General features: G+C 42.1%; 1 protein-coding gene across 11 annotated transcripts in view; it reads right to left on the minus strand.

The window, feature by feature from the left end:
• The window catches only part of LOC149311572 (uncharacterized), a 56,097-nt gene that overhangs the window by 9,111 nt on the left and 28,873 nt on the right, over positions 1-18,113 (minus strand). For 9 of the 11 annotated variants that reach the window (XM_089527419.1, XM_089527414.1, XM_089527420.1 and 6 more), the window contains 11 exons: positions 17,516-17,624; positions 15,857-15,973; positions 14,819-14,880; positions 13,712-13,849; positions 11,038-11,223; positions 9,648-9,750; positions 6,569-6,710; positions 5,938-6,121; positions 4,808-4,907; positions 3,241-3,359; positions 2,844-2,881 (listed from right to left, as the gene is read on the minus strand). In XM_089527419.1, coding sequence (XP_089383545.1) covers positions 2,844-2,881; positions 3,241-3,359; positions 4,808-4,907; positions 5,938-6,121; positions 6,569-6,710; positions 9,648-9,750; positions 11,038-11,223; positions 13,712-13,849; positions 14,819-14,880; positions 15,857-15,973; positions 17,516-17,624 — 1,298 coding nt within the window. The remainder of the gene's footprint in view (positions 1-2,843; positions 2,882-3,240; positions 3,360-4,807; positions 4,908-5,937; positions 6,122-6,568; positions 6,711-9,647; positions 9,751-11,037; positions 11,224-13,711; positions 13,850-14,818; positions 14,881-15,856; positions 15,974-17,515; positions 17,625-18,113) is intronic. The other 2 variants (XM_089527413.1, XM_089527415.1) reach the window with 2 other exon arrangements.

The raw sequence follows: 18,113 nt of genomic DNA on the forward strand, positions 1-18,113 counted from the left end.
GAGAGCATGTGACTTGCCCAAGGTCACCCACTGGGCTTCATGGCTGAGCTGGGAATCGAACCCTGGTCTCCAAAATTATAGTCCAGTGCTCAAACCACTACGTCACACTGTGCTTTATAAGAAAAAGAACAAGGAACAAGGCTTACAATCTATAGACACATCCAGGGTTAGCCTTGTTGGCCACACAGCTAAGTACAATAGCATCCAAAATCCCCAAAACAGTGATGCCTTTATTGGAACCAAAATGCACAAAATAAATGTAAACATTTGAAGCTACACTGGCTGCTTCTTCATCAGGCAAAGATGTTAAAAATTGTACAGGAGAAAGAAAAATATGACCATGTTAGAGTCACAGGCCTACATTTTGAAAAGATGTAGTTGTTCTCAGTTAAAATGGTATGGAGGGATATATATGTAGACAGAGGCTATTCCTCCCTTTTGGCCAGTCTTTAAGTTCAGGAAATAAAGATTAAAATCTATTAGCAGCACAAAAAAGATTTTCCCTTTGAGATCCAAAAAAGAAAAGAAAATATAAACTGTCTTATGCCAACAAGTGTATCTGCTTTATACAAGTATATCAGTTTCATGCTCCTTTAGTGGTGTCCTGGGATTTGCCAAAATCCAAAATAATCCAAAATTGTCCACATGAGCAGCTGAGATAGTGAGACCTTTGCTTTCTGATGATTCAGTGTATACAAACTTTCTTTCATGCACAAAAGTATTAAAAGTATTTTGCATAAATTTACCTTCCAGCTATGTGTATAAGGTATATACAAAGCATAAATGAATTTGAGGTTTGGACTTGGGTGCCATCTCCAAGAGATCTCATTATGTATATGGCAAATATTCCAAAATATCTTATTGTGTATATGGAAATAACCAAAATCTAAAAAAGGTCAAAATCCAAAACACTTCTGGTCCCAAACATTCTGGATATGGGAGATTTCAACTTGTACCAGTTTCAGACCTCTTCACTGATGTCCTGAGATTTGTAATTTTGGTGAGGGACCTAGAAGTCTATGAAGACCAGCGCTAGAACTCTGCACCAGATAATTTGACAACCCTCACCAAACTACAAATCCTAGGTTGTGATAGTTGTAGTGGTACCAAAGTGCTTCAAATATGTAGCCCGGATACACCCAACCTCTATGCCAGCTGGCAGCAACCCTGTAACATTCCAGACAGAGGTCATTCTTGCTTTGGAGACAAACAGGGGATTTCCAAGAAGCGAATCTGGGATCTCTGGCCTTTAAAGCATGGGCTCTTAGCAATGGTCCTAGCATGGCTGAAGAGGCAGACATGCCAGGACAGATGCCATCTGACTCTATCATGCGACAGAGGCAGAAAATCCATTCCCAACCCTCACAAAACATGAACAAATTGTCCATTATGAAGGAGGGCCCTGCATGTGACAAGAATGTGACCTTGGAGCAGATTATCCACAGCCAGAGCTTTCCATGACCAAAAGGAGTAGGAAAACAGGCAGGGCAAAAACAAACTCCCTACAATTGGTTCCCATAGACATAAAAAGTCTATGGAGTTTATCATAAGCTCCTCATAGGGCTCCATAGTTTCCAGACCCTTCACCATTTTAGTTGCCCACCTTTGGACATGCTCCAGTTTCTCAATATCCTTTTTTAATTGTGGAGCTCAGAACTGGACACAATATTCCAGGTGGGGCCTGACCAAAGCAGAATACAGTGGCACTATTACTTCTCTTGATCTAGACACTATACTTTTATTGATGCAGCCTAAAATTGCATTGACCTTTTTAGTCGCCGCATCACACAGTTGACTCATGTTCAACTTGTGGTCTACTAGGACTCCTAGATCCCTTTCATACATATTAATCTCCTTAAGCCAAGTGTCCCCCATCCTATATCTATGCATTTCATTTTTTGCCCTAAGTGCAGTACCTTACATGTCTCCGTGTTGAATTTCATTTTGTTAGCTTTGGCCCAGCTTTCTAGTCTATTCAGGACATCTTGAATTTTGATCCTGTCCTCTGGAGTATTAGCTACTCACCCTAGTTTGGTGTCATCTGCAAATTTGATAACTATGCCCCCAATTCTGTCATCCAAGTCATTGATAAAGATGTCAAATAGCACTGCGCCCAGGACAGAGCCCTGTGGGACCCCACTGGTCACTTCTCTCCAGGCTGAAAAAGAGCCATTGTTGAGCACCCTTTGGGTTCGGCCGGTCAACCAATTACAAATCCATGTAACAGTTACATTGTCTAGCCCACATTTCACTAGCTTGTTTGCAAGAATGTCATGGGAAACGCTGTCAAAGGCCTTACTGAAATAAAGATATACTATATCCACAGCATTCCCTAAATTCTTTTGATGAGTTAAACTGTTTTATTATATATGTGTCTTATTTGTTCTTTTAAACTGATGTATCTTTTTAACTGATGTATATTTGTTAATCTACTGTTGCTCCCAGCCTTGATCCATAGGAAGAGGCAGGTAAAGAAATAGTAGTAGTAGTATTACTACTACTACTACTACTAATAATAATAATAATACAGGCCTCTAGTCTGACCCAACATGGCCTCCTTATGTTCTTAAAATTATTATTATTATTATTATTATTATTATTATTATTATTATTATTATTAACCTTTATTTGTAAAGCGCTGTAAATTTACACAGGGCTGTACATACAATCTTTTTAATTGGACGGTTCCCTGCCCTCAGGCTTACAATCTAAAAAGACACGACACAAAAGGAGAAGGGAGTGGTGGTGGGGAAGGGGCCTCTCTAGTAGGATAATACATATAAAATACATAGCAATACATCGCCTTTCTAAACCGCTGCAAATGAAGGTTAGGAGATACTTACTCAACATGGCTGTAATACAAGGTACCGTTGTTCTCCATCTGCCAAGAGATAATTTAAAAGTCAGACATAGCTGTAACAGAATTTATACACTCTTAAATAGAAGTGGGCAACTCCATGATTAGCATGATTCTCCTTGAGTCCCATTGTGGGAGAAAGCCAGGATATAAATCCTTGAAATAAGTAAATAAATAGCAGGGGGCAATTTTGGCTTCTCTCTGCCTCCAGTGGGTCACAGTGGGCAGCACAGTGGGGAACATGCCACCCAACGTCACTCCAGAGTGCAGAGGTAATGGGGGGAATTTGGAGCAGTTTTGGGGCTAGAATACTCTGGGAGCAGCCTGGAATATTCTGGCCAGAGTGGACCAGCCCCAGGTGAAGTCCAGAAGCTTCTACTCACCAAGTCGAAGTGGCAGCTCTGGCAGATGTAATGCCCAGGTGGTTCATGGGTGATGTTTTGACATTCCCCACAGACCAGCCTCCCGTAGACTTTGGAGAAGAGAGTGGGAGCAAACACACCTGGCAGAAAAAGGAAAGACAATCACAATTTACTATTTTAGACTGCATGCCTTTGGCAGGATTAATGTTTGACTTGATTATACCTGTAAAGAGCCATGTAAATTTATGGCGCTATATAAATAAATAAATGATGATGATGATGACAACCAGTGGCATCACTAGGGAGTGCAAAGGATGCGGATCACACTGGGTGACACCCTGGGGGGCGGGTTACTCAGTTGGTGGTATACTTGGAGAGACTGGGATGGTTACTGGGCAAGTGAGAAAGGGCATTTTTCTGCTTGTCCAGCAGCCACACTGAACCCTAAACAGACTTTCTTAAGGCCACACTGCTGTCCCCTTGAGTAGTGGCTGCGGGTGGAGGCGCCTATGGAGTTAGCCATTACATAGGACTCTGAAGGCTGGGGGAGCCAGTGGTCTGGCCAGCTGTGGGGACAAGGCAATTTGCTCCCCCTGCACTGGGTGACACCAGCCCTTGTGATGCCAACCCTAGTGACACCAGCCCTAGTGAGGTCTCTTTGATAACTTAGAGCCAGCTTATGTATTGGTCTCATGTGCTCTTTTAACTGATATTATGTGTTTTTAAACTGGCATCCTCTTCATCTGACAAACTATATCTCTTATATGAACCTGACCAAATCCAAAGATCTTCAGAACAGACCCTTCCTTCAGTCCTACCACTATCACCGATACAATTGGTGAGAACATGAGATAAGCCTCAAATACCTTTTTATTCAGCCATGCTTTAAGAACTGAAGATTTGTAAGGAAAGAGTTCCTATGAGGTTGCTGTATTGTTTTAAGCTGGACTGCTTTTTAACCGTTCTGTTTTTTTTAAGGTGCATGTTTCAAATAGTTTTAACACATAGCCCAAAAAACCCACAAAAAATTATGGATGCTGGCCATGAAAGCCTTCAACTTCACACATGTTTTAATACTGTTAATTGTTTAATTCTATGTATGTTTTTAATGATATTGCAATCATTTTAATTTGTAAGTCACCGTGAATCCCAGTTTTGGGGAAAAGGCTGGTTATCAATAAAAGTGATGATGATGATGAAGATAACATAACAATTTAGGTCTACTCTGCACTGCAGAAATCCAGTTTGACACTACTTTAACTGCCATGGCTCAGTACCATGGAATCCTGGGATCTGTAGTTTTGTAAGATACTTAGTCTTCTCTGTCTGCTGTAGGCTATATTTTAGTGGAAGGGACTGGCCAAACCATCTCTGAGTTTTCCTCGCCTAAGAAACCCTTATGAAAAATTCATGGTATCATCATAAGTCGAAAGATGACTTGAAGGCACATACACACACTTTAAATGTAAGAAATACCTGGACAAGGCCCAGCAGAGGGCTAACAATAGTTGCAACACAAAGGCAGACCATCTGCTAAAAGGGGCACAGAAAAGACCAACAAGACTCCTTCCCTCTCCCAAGGACTTACCTCCAACAGAAAGGAAGAGAAGGGCAGAGCTTACTCCAGCCGATCGGCTATTGAATCTCTGTTCTTGGTGCCGGATCCCTCCGATCACCATACACAGCCCCTGGAAGGAAAAAGGGAAGGAAAACTCAATCATTGAGTGAGTTGCAAGATCCACAAAGAGAATTAAGAGGGAGAATGGGGGTATGAATATGGTTCCTGCTAGTCACAAAAATCAGATTTGGAAAGGAGATACAGGTTGAGTCTCCCTCATCCAAAATGCTTGGGACCAGAAGTGCTTTGGATTTTGGAATGTTGCATATACATAATGAACCATCTTGGAGAAAGGATCCAAGATTAAACATGAAATTTATTTATGTTTCATATGCACCTTTATAAACATACCCTGAAGCTAATTTTATATGTAGTGCTGTACATACTCATGTATAAGTCTAGAAATGTGAGTCAAAAATTGAGCCCCAAAGCCTGGGTCTACTTATCCACGGGTCAATGTCAGTACTGTACTTTAACTCAAAATAGGCTCCATCTCCCTCTGTGAGTAGAGTGGCAAAAGGTTAGAGCTTAGTCCTTCCTGGGAGAACCCAAAAAAAGCACCAACCTCCTCTATTCTCTCCATTGTGATGCTGCTTCTGGCCTTTCTGAATGTTTGGACAGGAAAACAGAAGCATTCTTTGGCATCATGTTCCTTTCCTTCATTCTTTGCATCCTTTGTTTCATGCCCCTAAGTTTTACCCTCAACATACATGGGCCATATCAAAATTCCTAATTTTGGCCCCCAAAGCTGCTCTAGACTTATACATGAGGTCGACTTATAGTTGAGTATATATGGTATTTTTTTTAATTGTACATGGAACAAAGTTTGTGTACATCAGCAAGCAAAGATGTGACTATCTCAATAACTCATGTGGATAATTTTGGGTTTAGGAATATTTTGGATTTTGGAATTCCGGATAAATGATACGCAACCAATTAATCTGATTTGCATGATTTATTCACACTGCAGAGCAGGCTGTGTTCTAGACTGCAGAATTCCAGACCAGCAGAAAAAGCTCTAAAAGGCACATGAAAATGCAAACAGGTCAGGCGTAACACTAAGAGCAAGGTATGGACTGCCGACCCTTGAGTGGACTTACCGGGATGAAAAGGACGCAACCCAAGAGGGTCCCTGTCAGAGCGGACTTGACAATCTCCTCGTAGCACTTGTTCTTCTCCCGGGCGCCTTTGATGAGGGCCGTGATGTAGAAGGTCAGCTCCGTGATGGAGCCAAAGGTGGCATTGACCACCGCTCCAACCGCAAAGTTGCTCTGGGCAGAAATGCTGTGAGAGAAACAAGTTTATCAAACAGGAAAAATTTCTCTTAATTTCGAATGAAAAGAAAGTGGGGCCAGAACGCATTCATGTGAATTCACTAGTTCAGCGAATTTACATGATTTCAAATTGCCTTCAAACTGACTTCCCATTGCCCGAAAATAGCTTGCCATTGCCCGAAATTGTGTGTGATCACCTCTCACGCAATAACGGGAAACCCCATGATTGTGTTCGGATTGTCATTGGATTATACTTCCAATTTCCCTTGTCTGATAAACTCCATAGACAAGAGGGGATGGTGGAGAGTTTCTGTCTGGCATGGACAGTTAACACAAATGCTTTGGAGGAGGAGCTTTACTTTTTGGACTACAACTGCCAGAATCCCCCAGCCAGAACTAACATTACAGCCCAATTTTACATCTGTGTAATATTGTTATTATTTTTTAATAACCTTACCTGGCGATTGCCATTCCTATGTAGTAGGACAGGGGCATTATGGAGAGCAGAGCCAATGTAAACTTGGTTACTGAGCTGGTATAAAAGTTATGCTTATCTCCATATCCAATAACTAGCGTCACAATAACCAAAGGAAGCAGATCTGATTGTAAATAGTTAAGGAAAACATGTATGCATTTCTTTTCCAAGTCCAGCCACTTGTCGCACTTGAGTTTTTGCTGGGCAATAAATAGCCAATTTCAGTTTTGGCTAAATGAAAAGAACCAAAGGCATGAGGTTGTAATATTACAATAAGAGGTCCGGAAATAAATCTGCTACAGTTATGGTGTACCAAAGCAAAGTTGGAAACATTACCTATGTTGGCTAGGAGATTCTGGAATTTATGATTCCCCTAAAAAGTAGCATTTCCAAGCTCCATAGCAGAATTTAATAGAATCTTGAAGCTAAACGCATAGATATTCTCATGTTTCCAGGGAAAAGGGTTCTAGTCCTTATGACTGAGGAGCCAAAGTGATAAACATACTGTACATCTACTGTTATGTGCTTTCAAGTCAACTGTGACCTATGGCAACCCTATTGTAGTGTTTTCATGGCAAGAGTAATTCAGAGGAGGTTTACCACTGCCTTCCTCTTAGGCTGAGAGAGTGTGTCTTGCCCAAGGTCTCCCAGTGCATTTCCAGGGCTGTTGTTAGCTGCCCTCAAGTCGACCTCATGGAGACCCTGTGGATGAGACATCTCCAAGAGCCTCCTGTCCTCAACCTCTCTATGCAGAGCCTTCAGACTCATGCCCATGTCCTCCCTGGTTGTATCTCACCATCTGGCATGCGGCCTTCCTCTCTTTCTACTGCTTTCTATCTTTTCCAATAATTCGTGCCTTCTCATGATGTGGCCAAAGTACAACAGCCTCTGTTTCATCATCTTGGCTTCCAGGGAGTTTTCAGGCTTCATCTATTTATGGACCCATTTAAAAAAATGTGGCCATCTACAGTATCCTCAGCACTCTTCTCCAGAACTACATCTCAAATTAATTAACTTTCTTCTTATCTGCTTTTTTCACTGTCTATCTCTCACATCCATACATAGTAATGGGGAATACAATGGCTTGGATGATTCTAACTTTAGTGCTCAACTGTATATCTTTGCTCTTTAATATCTTGTCTGATTCTTTGGTGACTGCCCTCCCCATTCCTAGCTTTCTTATTTCTTGACTGCAATCTCCTTTTTGATCAATGTTTGATCCAAGGTACAGTAACTCTATTTATAGCAATAGCATTGTCTAGGTTGAATTTATGCAGATCCTCCATGGTCATTATTTTTGTTTTCTTTATGTTCAGCATTAAGCCTGCCTTTGCACTTTCTTCCTTGACCTTCTTTTCTAATTGTTCCACATCCGTGATGTTTTCTGCTAATAGTAGAGTGTCATCTGTATATCCAGGGATTTAAATACTGGTCTCCTGAAGACTTAGCCTAAACATATCCAGCTCCCTAAGTCTCTCCTCATAAGGCATGGTTTCCAGATATGGAAGAGAGGGTTGTTATGTTTTAATCAGTAAACAAATGTAGATGAAGCCCACAAAGTTTTGGGAGGGACACTGTTAATGTGTTGCCAATGTGTGTGGATGATGGCACCTCTATCTGCAAATGTGTTCCTGATAATACCTATGGTTTTCTGGAATAAAGTTTTACTCTGCAATAGAGTAAAGTCTGAAACAACTTGAAGACACACAACAACAGCAACAACATGCTTGGCCATGTAAACCTTGGGCAAGTCACACTTTCTCAGCCTCAGAGGATGGCAAGGGCAGCCCCCCCCCCCCCCTTTGAAGAAACTTGCCAAGAAAACCCTGTGACGGGTTTGCCTTTGGCCCGGGTCATCATAAGTCGAAAACAACCTGAAAGCATGCAACAACAACAACAGCAACAACATTTTTGGACTACAATTTCCACATTTCTTTGCCGCTGGCCATGCTGGCTGGGGTTTCATGGCAGCTGAAGTCCAAAACCATGAGAGGAACATTTTTTTCTCTATCCATGGTTGAAGAAACCTTGTGTTTCTGCATGGTTTGGAAGGAAGTTGAAAGACAATAAAAAGGCTTGTTGTTGCTGTTGTTGTGTGTCTTCAAGTTGTTTCAGACTTTGCCAACCCTAAGGCAACCCTATCATGGAGTTTTCTTGGCAAGATTTCTTCAGAGGAGTTTTTCCATTGCCTTCCTCTGAGGCTGAGAGAGTGTGACTTTTCCAAGTTCACCCAGTGGCTTTCATGGCTGAGCACAGAATCAAACCCTGGTCTCCACAGTCATAGTCCTATGCTCAAACCACTACACAACGTTATAAAACTGTTTCAGAGTGCTGAATTTAATTTAATTGCAAGGTTATGTAGCTTGGATAAAAACCAGATTAATAAATAAGTCAGGGGGACATTATTGAATATGTCTCTCGGTCTAACTAAAGGAAGCTGGCCACAAATACAGACCGTCTTTCACACCTGTGTCCTCTGAAAAATCAGAGCCAGTTGGGATTTAAAGATTATTTTAAATTTTCCTTATCCCAAGTAAGAAAAAATAATATTGTGAATGGTTGAAATTACTATAGCGAACTGTTGTTTTTGCCATTGAGACAAAGTATTCTGTGCAAACAAAAGCACAAAAACAACAACAACCCACCACAAAACTGTTGGCCCCAAGAAAATATTCACAACACGTTGGCAGGAAAAACCCTGAAATGCAACATGTGCACAATCTCACTTAGGAAGCCTCTGTGCTGCAGAAATAATACAGTTTGAGACCGCTTCAACTCCCATAGCTCAATGCTATGGAATTCTGGGATTTGTAATTTTGGGAGATAATGAGCCTTTTCTGTCAAAATCTGGTGCCACAACAAACTACAAATCCCAGGATCTCATAGGATGGGGCCATGAAAGTTGAAGCGGTGTCAAAATGCATCCATTCTGCAGTGTGGCAGCAGCCTTAGTCTGGATAATTGGGGGGGGGGGGGGGGGTCTGAAATCCTTTGTTATTGCCATGTGTGAGAACAAAATACGCAGACGGACATCCTTGGAACCCAATACCGAAAAGGATACTGACGGCAAAAACATTGATCCCATCCACGGCGTATTTGTAATAGTAAGCGTTACAAGCTCGGTAGCAGCAAAGGACAACTTCAGCATCCAGGAGCACAGCTGTCTGGACCACACAACAATGAATGAATGAATGAATGAATGAATGAATGAAGAATGGAAGGAAGAATGGAAGGAAGGCAGGGACAAGACAAATGACATTGGTCACTCAGGTCTTGGATTTCATCTACAATGTAGAAATAATGCAGTTTGAGGCTTAATCCTACAAAATCCTGGGATTTATAGATTTATGAGGCACCACTGCTCTTTGGCAGAGACCTTGTTGTTTTTGGGTGCCTCCAAGTAGTTTCTGACTTACAGTGACCCTAAGATGAACTAATCGCAGGGTTTTTTTGGCCAGTTTCTTCAGAGGGGGTTTGCCACTGTCATCCTCTGAGGCTGAGAGAGTGTGACTTGCCTAAGGTCACCCAGTGTTTCAGGGCTGAGCAGGGGTTCGAACCCTGGTCTCCAGAGACATAGGAATTTATCACACTGAGGATAATTTTGGCATTAAAGAGAGATTAAATAAAGTGAAAATGGCGAGTAGTTGTATGAATGATTATCACACACAATTGCGCAAATAAAGTGATCGTAAATGCATTGTGGCTGAAATCTCAAAAGTAAAAAGATGAATGTTAATGCTTCTTTGTCACTGTAATGGCGGATTTTGTGCAATGTCGTGTGAAATCATTTTGAGTATTTACATGATTTTTCCAGGATATTCACGGGATAAACTCCGAACTCCTTCGTGTGATAAACTCCATCGTTCAAGGTCAAACCACTACAGAGGTCCAGAATGGCTATCAAATCTTAATCAGTTGGAAGACCCAGAGCTTAAACCTTGAGGGTCGCCATCCTGTTCTGGGTTTGGTCATTGTTACATGCCTTCAAATCGACATCTGACTTTCGGCAACCCTATCCAAGGGTTTCCTTGGCCAAAATCCTAAGGACTGGAGCATAGCTTTAGCGCAGCATCATTTAAACAGCATACCTCCAAAGTGACCCGAAGCAGCTTTAGTTTGGCCTGTCAGTATGGGGCCAATATTATTCCAGGTGAGGCCTAACCAAAGCAGAATAGAGTGCTACTATTACTTCCCTCGATCTAGATACTATGCTTCTATTAATGCAGACTAGAATCTGGATTTTCAATCTGGATTACTTCTGCAGTGCGGATGCAGCCCAAGTTGCAATCCAGCGAGGCAACATTTTCATTCTCTGAGTCTCAGGGTCCAGCTACCATACAACAGTCCAAACCCCCAGTGAAATAAACTTTAGCATCCAAGGCAGAAGACCTTGGGTAGATATGCACCCCCAAAGCCCTCCTCTGTAGCCAACCCCCTGTCTGCTTCCTTACCTTACGGAGGCTCTGTATATGGACCTGCTCTGGAGGCATGAGCAAGACCTTGGTGATTATACGGACGTTCATTTTGGCGATGGGGATGTAGAAGACCAGGAGCCAGGAGACCAAGCAAATCAGGGCGTGGATGAGGGAGAGGAAAGGATATCCAGTGAGGAGCCAGACGTAGGTGCTGGGACGGTGCTGGGGGAGAAAGGAAACATCAATAAGCAAAAAGCAGGTCAGACTTTTGCAGATCCTGAAAACCTCCAAACTATTCAGGCCTTTCCTGAGGTTGATTTTGTTCTGTCCCATGGTCTGTTTCACTTTTGGGTTTGCTCTGGATAAGTGAGCTCTTGGTATCCACTGGGATTTGGTTCCAGGACCAGGTCATGGATACCGATATCTGTGGATGCTCAAGTCCCATTAAATACAATAGCGTCCCTTATATGAATGGTAAAATCAAGGTTTTCTTTTTGCAATTTATATATGTTGAAAAATATTTTCAAGCCATGGATATTTGAATCCATGGATAATGAATCCATGGAAACATAGTGCTGTCTATATTGTGGATTTATAATGTTTCTCCTTGCTTCCATAGCTGAAATGGCTATCATGCAGACAGATCGTCGGTTTCTAACAATTGGAGACATTGTTTATGTCAGCATATTTTTTCTCAAGTGTTATAGTTTATGTTTATATGCCTTATGTGGTTTGTGCTTTGTATTTTTTTATTTTATTTTGGAGGTAACTTTTTCATGTTTCAATTGGACTGTAATGACTTGAATCTTTGTATTTTCAAACTGTAATAGTCCACAACTTTAAAGGTCTTTTGCTGGCCTAACTGATAATGTTGTAGATTTTTCTAAGGACTATTCTATGATCTAGTAGGTAAGCTAATTAATAGTTCAGACTCACTGTCCCTATAGCTTTGCCCTCGACTTTCGAACGGCCTGCTGGACAAGATCCGTCAAATTACTTAGCTTCAAGAAAGCTGTCAAGACGGATCTCTTCTGGCAGGCCTTTCCTGAGTAAAACTCCTCAGCCACAGACTGATACCCCTCACACCACAGATTACCACCACCCTGCCCACGTTATGCTATTATTAATACATTGAAAACTCTTTTAACTGTAATATATTTAATTCTTTTTAAGGGGGGATTATAATTTTATGTACAATATTAAATATGGATGTTTTAGTTGGTAGCCACTTTGAATGTCTTGCTACAAAAAAGTGTGATAGAAAAAAAAGTTATTATGCTTCCCTTTTTTATAGGCATTAAAGTACAGGACTTGCATTGACCCGTGGATAAGTCAATCCAGGTTTTTGGAGCTAATTTTCTGACTAAAATTTCTAGACTTATCTATGAGTATATACAGTATGTTAGAAAATCCCGAGCCTACTGGGAAGGCCAAGAGCACTTTCCCTCCTCTAGCACTGGTTGAGTTATTAGAGTATGAACTTCTTTAACCCCCTGAACTCAGTTTGCAGCAATTGAAGCAAGTTTATACACAGGGAATAATGGCAGGAAGAGAGGAGAGAGGAACTGAGATATTTTCAAAGCAGCACCAAAAGTCGGTCCGTGTGGTATAGTGGCTTGAGTTTGGACTGTAATTCTGGAGGGAAGGGTTTGAATCCTGGCTCAGATACTGAAACTCATTGGGGGACCTTAGGCAAGTCTCAGCCTCTGAAGATGGCAATGGCAAACCCACGATGAAGAGACTTGCCAAGAAAACCCCGTGATGGCCTTAGGGTCATCATAAGTCGAAAACAGCTTAAAGGCAAAACAACAACATAGAATGTGGGGCATCAGAGGATTAACCAGGGCTTTCCCTGACAAACTGGGACAATTGGAGAGTGTGACAGTATGGCCTACTAAGGTCTGTCTTGTATACACAAACAAGGAATGGCTCTCCCAGATTTCTGGCAGGGGTCTTTGCCAGCTCTAGCTGGTGATGCTGGTGGGGACTGAACTTGGGACCATCTGGCTTGCCCCACCAATGACCTAAAGGCCCTTCTTGCATCCGAATTAGCCAGGGAAGAAATACTCTGGATATCTCTTTCCAAAGTACGATATTTGCAGCATTTTATTAAGGGAAGAAGAGGAGAAGAAGCAGCATGATAATACAGGAACAAGAAAGTAGGAAGTTATAGCAAAGGAAGATTCTTGACATACATGGGATAGGGAAACCCACGGACCAAATGTGGTTCCCCACAAACATATTTTTGTCCCCCAAGTGTTAATAAATTGGGGTGGAATGTTTTAATTATTATTTTTGCCTTCTAAATGTCCCCTAGGCAGTTTGGGGAGCATTTCTGACACACCTTTGCCCCCCTCCCAGTCTATTTTAGGCTCATGTTATCCAAATACCAGGGTCCCAGATGGGCACCCAGAACTAATAAGGAGAGTTTGTTTTCAAGAAGCCTTTCTCTGAAAAAACAACAACAACACAACCATCCTCAGCCTAAAATGCCACAAGAAATGGGTGATTGGGAGTATTTCCTTCATTTTCCCCCCAGAAGGGCCATTCTCCAGACTCTCCTACTAATGTGCTTCTGAAAGCTGTGCACCCTTGGTGTACATGGAAGCACTCACATGCCCTGGAAGGATTATTAAGGCCAAAATGTTGCCTCTTATCAAACCTTTTTGGGGGTGCAGTGGTGGCTTGCAACCTGGTCCCAGTCCCTTACCCAATGTGTGTCTGGGTCAGGGTTAGCCGACTCTTCCGGCCGGGTGAGAAGTGGAGTGGCCTCCTTTCCCTCGTTCCCTTCGGCAATGATGTCGTATTTGTTGAACTTCACGTTGCAGTTGTGATTGCAAGTTTTCATCTGCAAAAAAAAAAGACGAGAGAATATCCTAGAATATTGGAAGGATATGAGCTAAACAAAAAGCTCTTTCAGAATTGGTAGAGGCTTATAATGGTGTTCGTGAAGAAAAGCCAGAGAGAGAGAGAGATAATGGTGTTAATAATGTAATAGTCTTAACTGAAGTGCAAACAGTAGTATCAAAATGTATATACAGTCTGTTCTCCAGATCAATGGAATCTTTATCCACCGATTCAAGCATCCACAGCTTAAAAATATTCAAAAAAAGTATACATTTCAAAGAGCAAACCTTGATTTTGTCAGTTTATATACAGGACAACACCTTACTATGCCATTGTAATTAATGGGACTTGAATTTGGGACAGAATTAATGGGACAGAATTTGGTATCCATGTGGGGGTACTGGGAACAAATCCCAGCGGATATCAAGGGCCCATTGTGCAGGTATATAGATTATATATTTACTTTAAAGTTTATCCATATATAATCCATATATGCGCATACACACACACACACACACACAAAATCACGCAGAAGGACAATCACCATCAAAGGAGAGTCAATAAGGTTATAAGAATTCTGCTTATTTAAGTCTGGACATGAATAAGGAGGAAACAGAAACTAACGTTGCTTCTCTCTCTCTCTCTCTCTCTCTCTCTCTCTATATATATATATATATATATATATAGGTTAAACAAGCCAAAATAATCTACTTTGTGTAGAAGGCTGAAGATTTGGAAATCAAGCAAGAAGAAGGCAAACTTCAAAATTTATTTGGTAAATTTAGGTACAAGAACATTGTATGGTTGAAAGTCAGGTAAGAAGAAGACAAACTTCTAAATGTATGCTTGAAATTTTATTTATTTTTGAAAACTTGAATATGGCAGGAAAGAGAGAAGCACACTCGAGAGGCAGGGAAGGATCACAAAAATTATGAGGCAAGAATCGCTCCCTGCTCTCTTATGCACTTACCTTTTGAATCACTTTCCCAAAAGGCCAAAGGAAGTACCCAGCAAGTTTCCAACAAAGTTTCCCTGGATGTCAGCAGGTGTAGGGTTATGGAGAAAAAGAGAAAGACATTCCAAATCAAAAAATTTATCTTTTTCCTTATCTTACCACCTAAAGTGAATGCTCTCAACCTACTGCCTTCCACATGTTTGGGACTACGGCTCCCATTTCCCCCAGCCAGCAGGATTCATGGTTAGAGATGCAAAGTGGTGTAGTCTGAAATACTCAGAAGAAGGAACCATACCCCCTTTGGACTGAAGTTGGGAGAATGGAGGAAGGAATGCAATTTGGGAAAGTCCCTTTAAAAACACACACACGCAACTGTGTCTCTACAAGTGTAGAACATGTAGGGGATCTCCTCTCTCTTCAAATGTTTTCTCATAAGTTAATTATGATGTGAATCCTGTGACCAAACCGGCTCATGACCTGACTCCGTAGTCTAAACCTAGCTGCATTTTCTCGTGCTCTTTCCATTTGTTGATGTTGCTGTGTGCCTTCAAGTCATGTCTGACACATGGCAAGCCTATCATGGGGTTTTCAGGAGCTGAGACAGTGTGACTTAACCAAGGTCACCTAGTGGGTTTTCATGGCTGAATGAGAAATCAAACTCTGAGATACCCCAACAGACGGCCACCACACAGCTGCTATTTTTATCTCAAGAGATTCCTAAACACACAGCCGACATGCAGCCGCATCACAGCTACTACTTTAATCCTAAGAGATTCCTCAACGTGCAGCTGAAACACAACCCCTACCTTTATCCTAAGAGAGTGTTCATCATGCAGCTGAAACATAGCCACTATTTTTATTCTAAGAGATTCCTCACCATGCAACCAAAACAAAGCCACTACCTTTATTCTGGGATCGCTCAACATGCAGCTGACACACAGCCACTACTTTTATCTCAAGAGATTTTCCAACACAAGGCTATTTTCCCCTCAACACACAGCCAACATGCAGCCAGGCCTTTTCTCCCAGGAGTCCTCTGGTCCCCTTACTCACCATAGGGAGCACCCAGCACTGTGAGGAACATCACGAGAGAGAGCAGGATGTAGAGCAAGGATAGCCACCATCCAAAGAACAGCAAGTAGAAGACATTTCCACACGTCAACATAGAGCCTAAATGAGGACAACAATCGCAAAAACAGTAAGTCTTTTTGCTCCTGCATACTCTAGCCATAGAATCATAGAGTTGGAAGAGACCCCAAGAGCCATCCAGTCCAACCCCATTCTGCCATGCAGGAACTCTCAATCAAAGCATCCCCATTGATAGATGGCCAACCAGCCTCTGTTTAAAGACCTCCAAGGAAGGAGACTCCACTACACTCCGAAGGAATGTGTTCCACTGTCAAACAGCCCTTATTGTCAGGAAGGTCCTCCTAATGTTGACCTGGAATCTCTTTTGCTGCAGCTTGCATCCATTGTTCCGTGTCCTTTTCTCTGGAGCAGCAGAAAACAAGCTTGCTCCCTCCTCAATATGACATCTATTCAAATATTTAAACAGGGCTATCATGGCTTCAAACATTCAAACAATTGGTGACCAAAATGGTGAAAGGTCTGGAAACTATGTCCTGTGAGAAGCAACTTAAATAGTTGGGTATGTTTGGCATGGGGAAGAGAAGGTTAAGGGGCGATACGATAGTCCTGTTTCGATATTTGGAGGGATGTCATATTGAGGATGGAGCATGCTTATTTTCTGCTGCTCCAGAGACCCAGAGCAATGGGTTACAACTACAGGAAAACAGATTCCACCTCAGTATTAGGAAGAACTTCCTGATAGTGAGAGCTGTCTGACAGTGGAAGATGCTCCCTTGGAGAGTGGTAGAGTCCCCTTCTTTGGTGGTTTTCAATCAGAGGCAGCCAGCATTCTCTCAAGATGCCAGCCACAGATGCTGGCGAAACGTTAGGAATAAACTCTTCTCGAACATGGCCACATAGCTCAGAACCCCCCCCCCAAAAAAAAAAAAAAAAAAAACTATGTATGCTAGCCATAAAAGCCTTCAACTTCACAGAGGCTGGATAGCCTTCTGTCACAGGGAGGGCTTTGATAGTGTCTTCCTACATGGCAGAATGGAGTTGGACTGGATGGCCTTTGGGGGTCTCTTCCAACTCCATGATTCTATTATGTTTCACCCTCACAAATGTCATAATTTTGAGACACAATGAACAGTAAGGGTAAGAGCTGTTTGACAGTAGAATACACTCCCTCAGAGAGTGGTAAAGTATCCTTTTTTGAAGAGTTTTAAAATTTTAATAATAATAATAACCAGAGGCTGGATGACCATCTGTCGCAGGGAGTGCATGGATTGTGTCTTTCTACATGTCAGAAAGGGGTTGGAGTGGATGTCCCTGGAGGGGTCTCTTCGAACTCTGTGAATCTATGATGCAGTGAACTGGAGTCCACAAAAGCATGTGCTAGAAATATATTTTTCTCTGCTCCTCTCAAAGATGATGCAGGACGTCTTTATATCTTTTTATTCAGATGGTTGCTATGCTAAAATAGGGGCTGGAATACAGCTTGGAAAAGGTACCCTTTGGACTGATGCTCTCAGTCTTTCCCAGCCAGCTTAGTTTCTTGTCCTGCTGGATGGAGAGTTCTGGGAGTCCTTAAAAGTAATTTTCCCATGCTCTGATCAGAGGAAGCTGCCTGGTTTGGGATACCTGAAGGGCTTCTGACAATGTTCAGGTCTGAGTAGAGCTCCTTCACGATTTCTGAGCGGTCTTCCCAGGGTCGTTCCGTGACGTGACTCTTCCATTTCTTAAAGCCAAACTGTAAGAGGGAGCGTAGAATATGCATTTGCTAAAATACAGTTTAAACATACAGTATGGCCATTCCCATCACTGGTAACTATAGTTCTGTCTGTGATGGAGGTTAATAAGGCAGGATTTCCAATCTGGCATTCCCAGCACCAATCTGGCTGATTGCAACACTCATCATCCCCACTCAGCCTGGCCTCAGGTGAGAAGTGTTGTACTCTGAAAACATCTGGAAGACCACAGTTTGGGGGAAGCTAGGTTAACAGACCTCCAGCCTGGCTTCATGTGATGGGTGCTATAGTCCAAAAACATCTGGAAATCTACAGGTCAGGGGAGAATGGGCTAAAGGACCTTTGGCTACAACAGGGATGGGAACTATGCAACCCTACAGATGTTCTTGGGTTGTAACTCCCAGTTTTCCTCACCATTGGCTATGCTGGCTGGGGCTGCTGGGAGTTGCAGTGCAACAAAGGGCCACACAATTCTCAACGCTGAACTCCAT

Source organism: Sceloporus occidentalis, unplaced genomic scaffold (genome assembly GCF_023333645.1).
Source record: "Sceloporus occidentalis isolate IW3139 unplaced genomic scaffold, rSceOcc1.0.p SCAF_5, whole genome shotgun sequence".
NCBI lineage: Eukaryota > Metazoa > Chordata > Lepidosauria > Squamata > Phrynosomatidae > Sceloporus > Sceloporus occidentalis.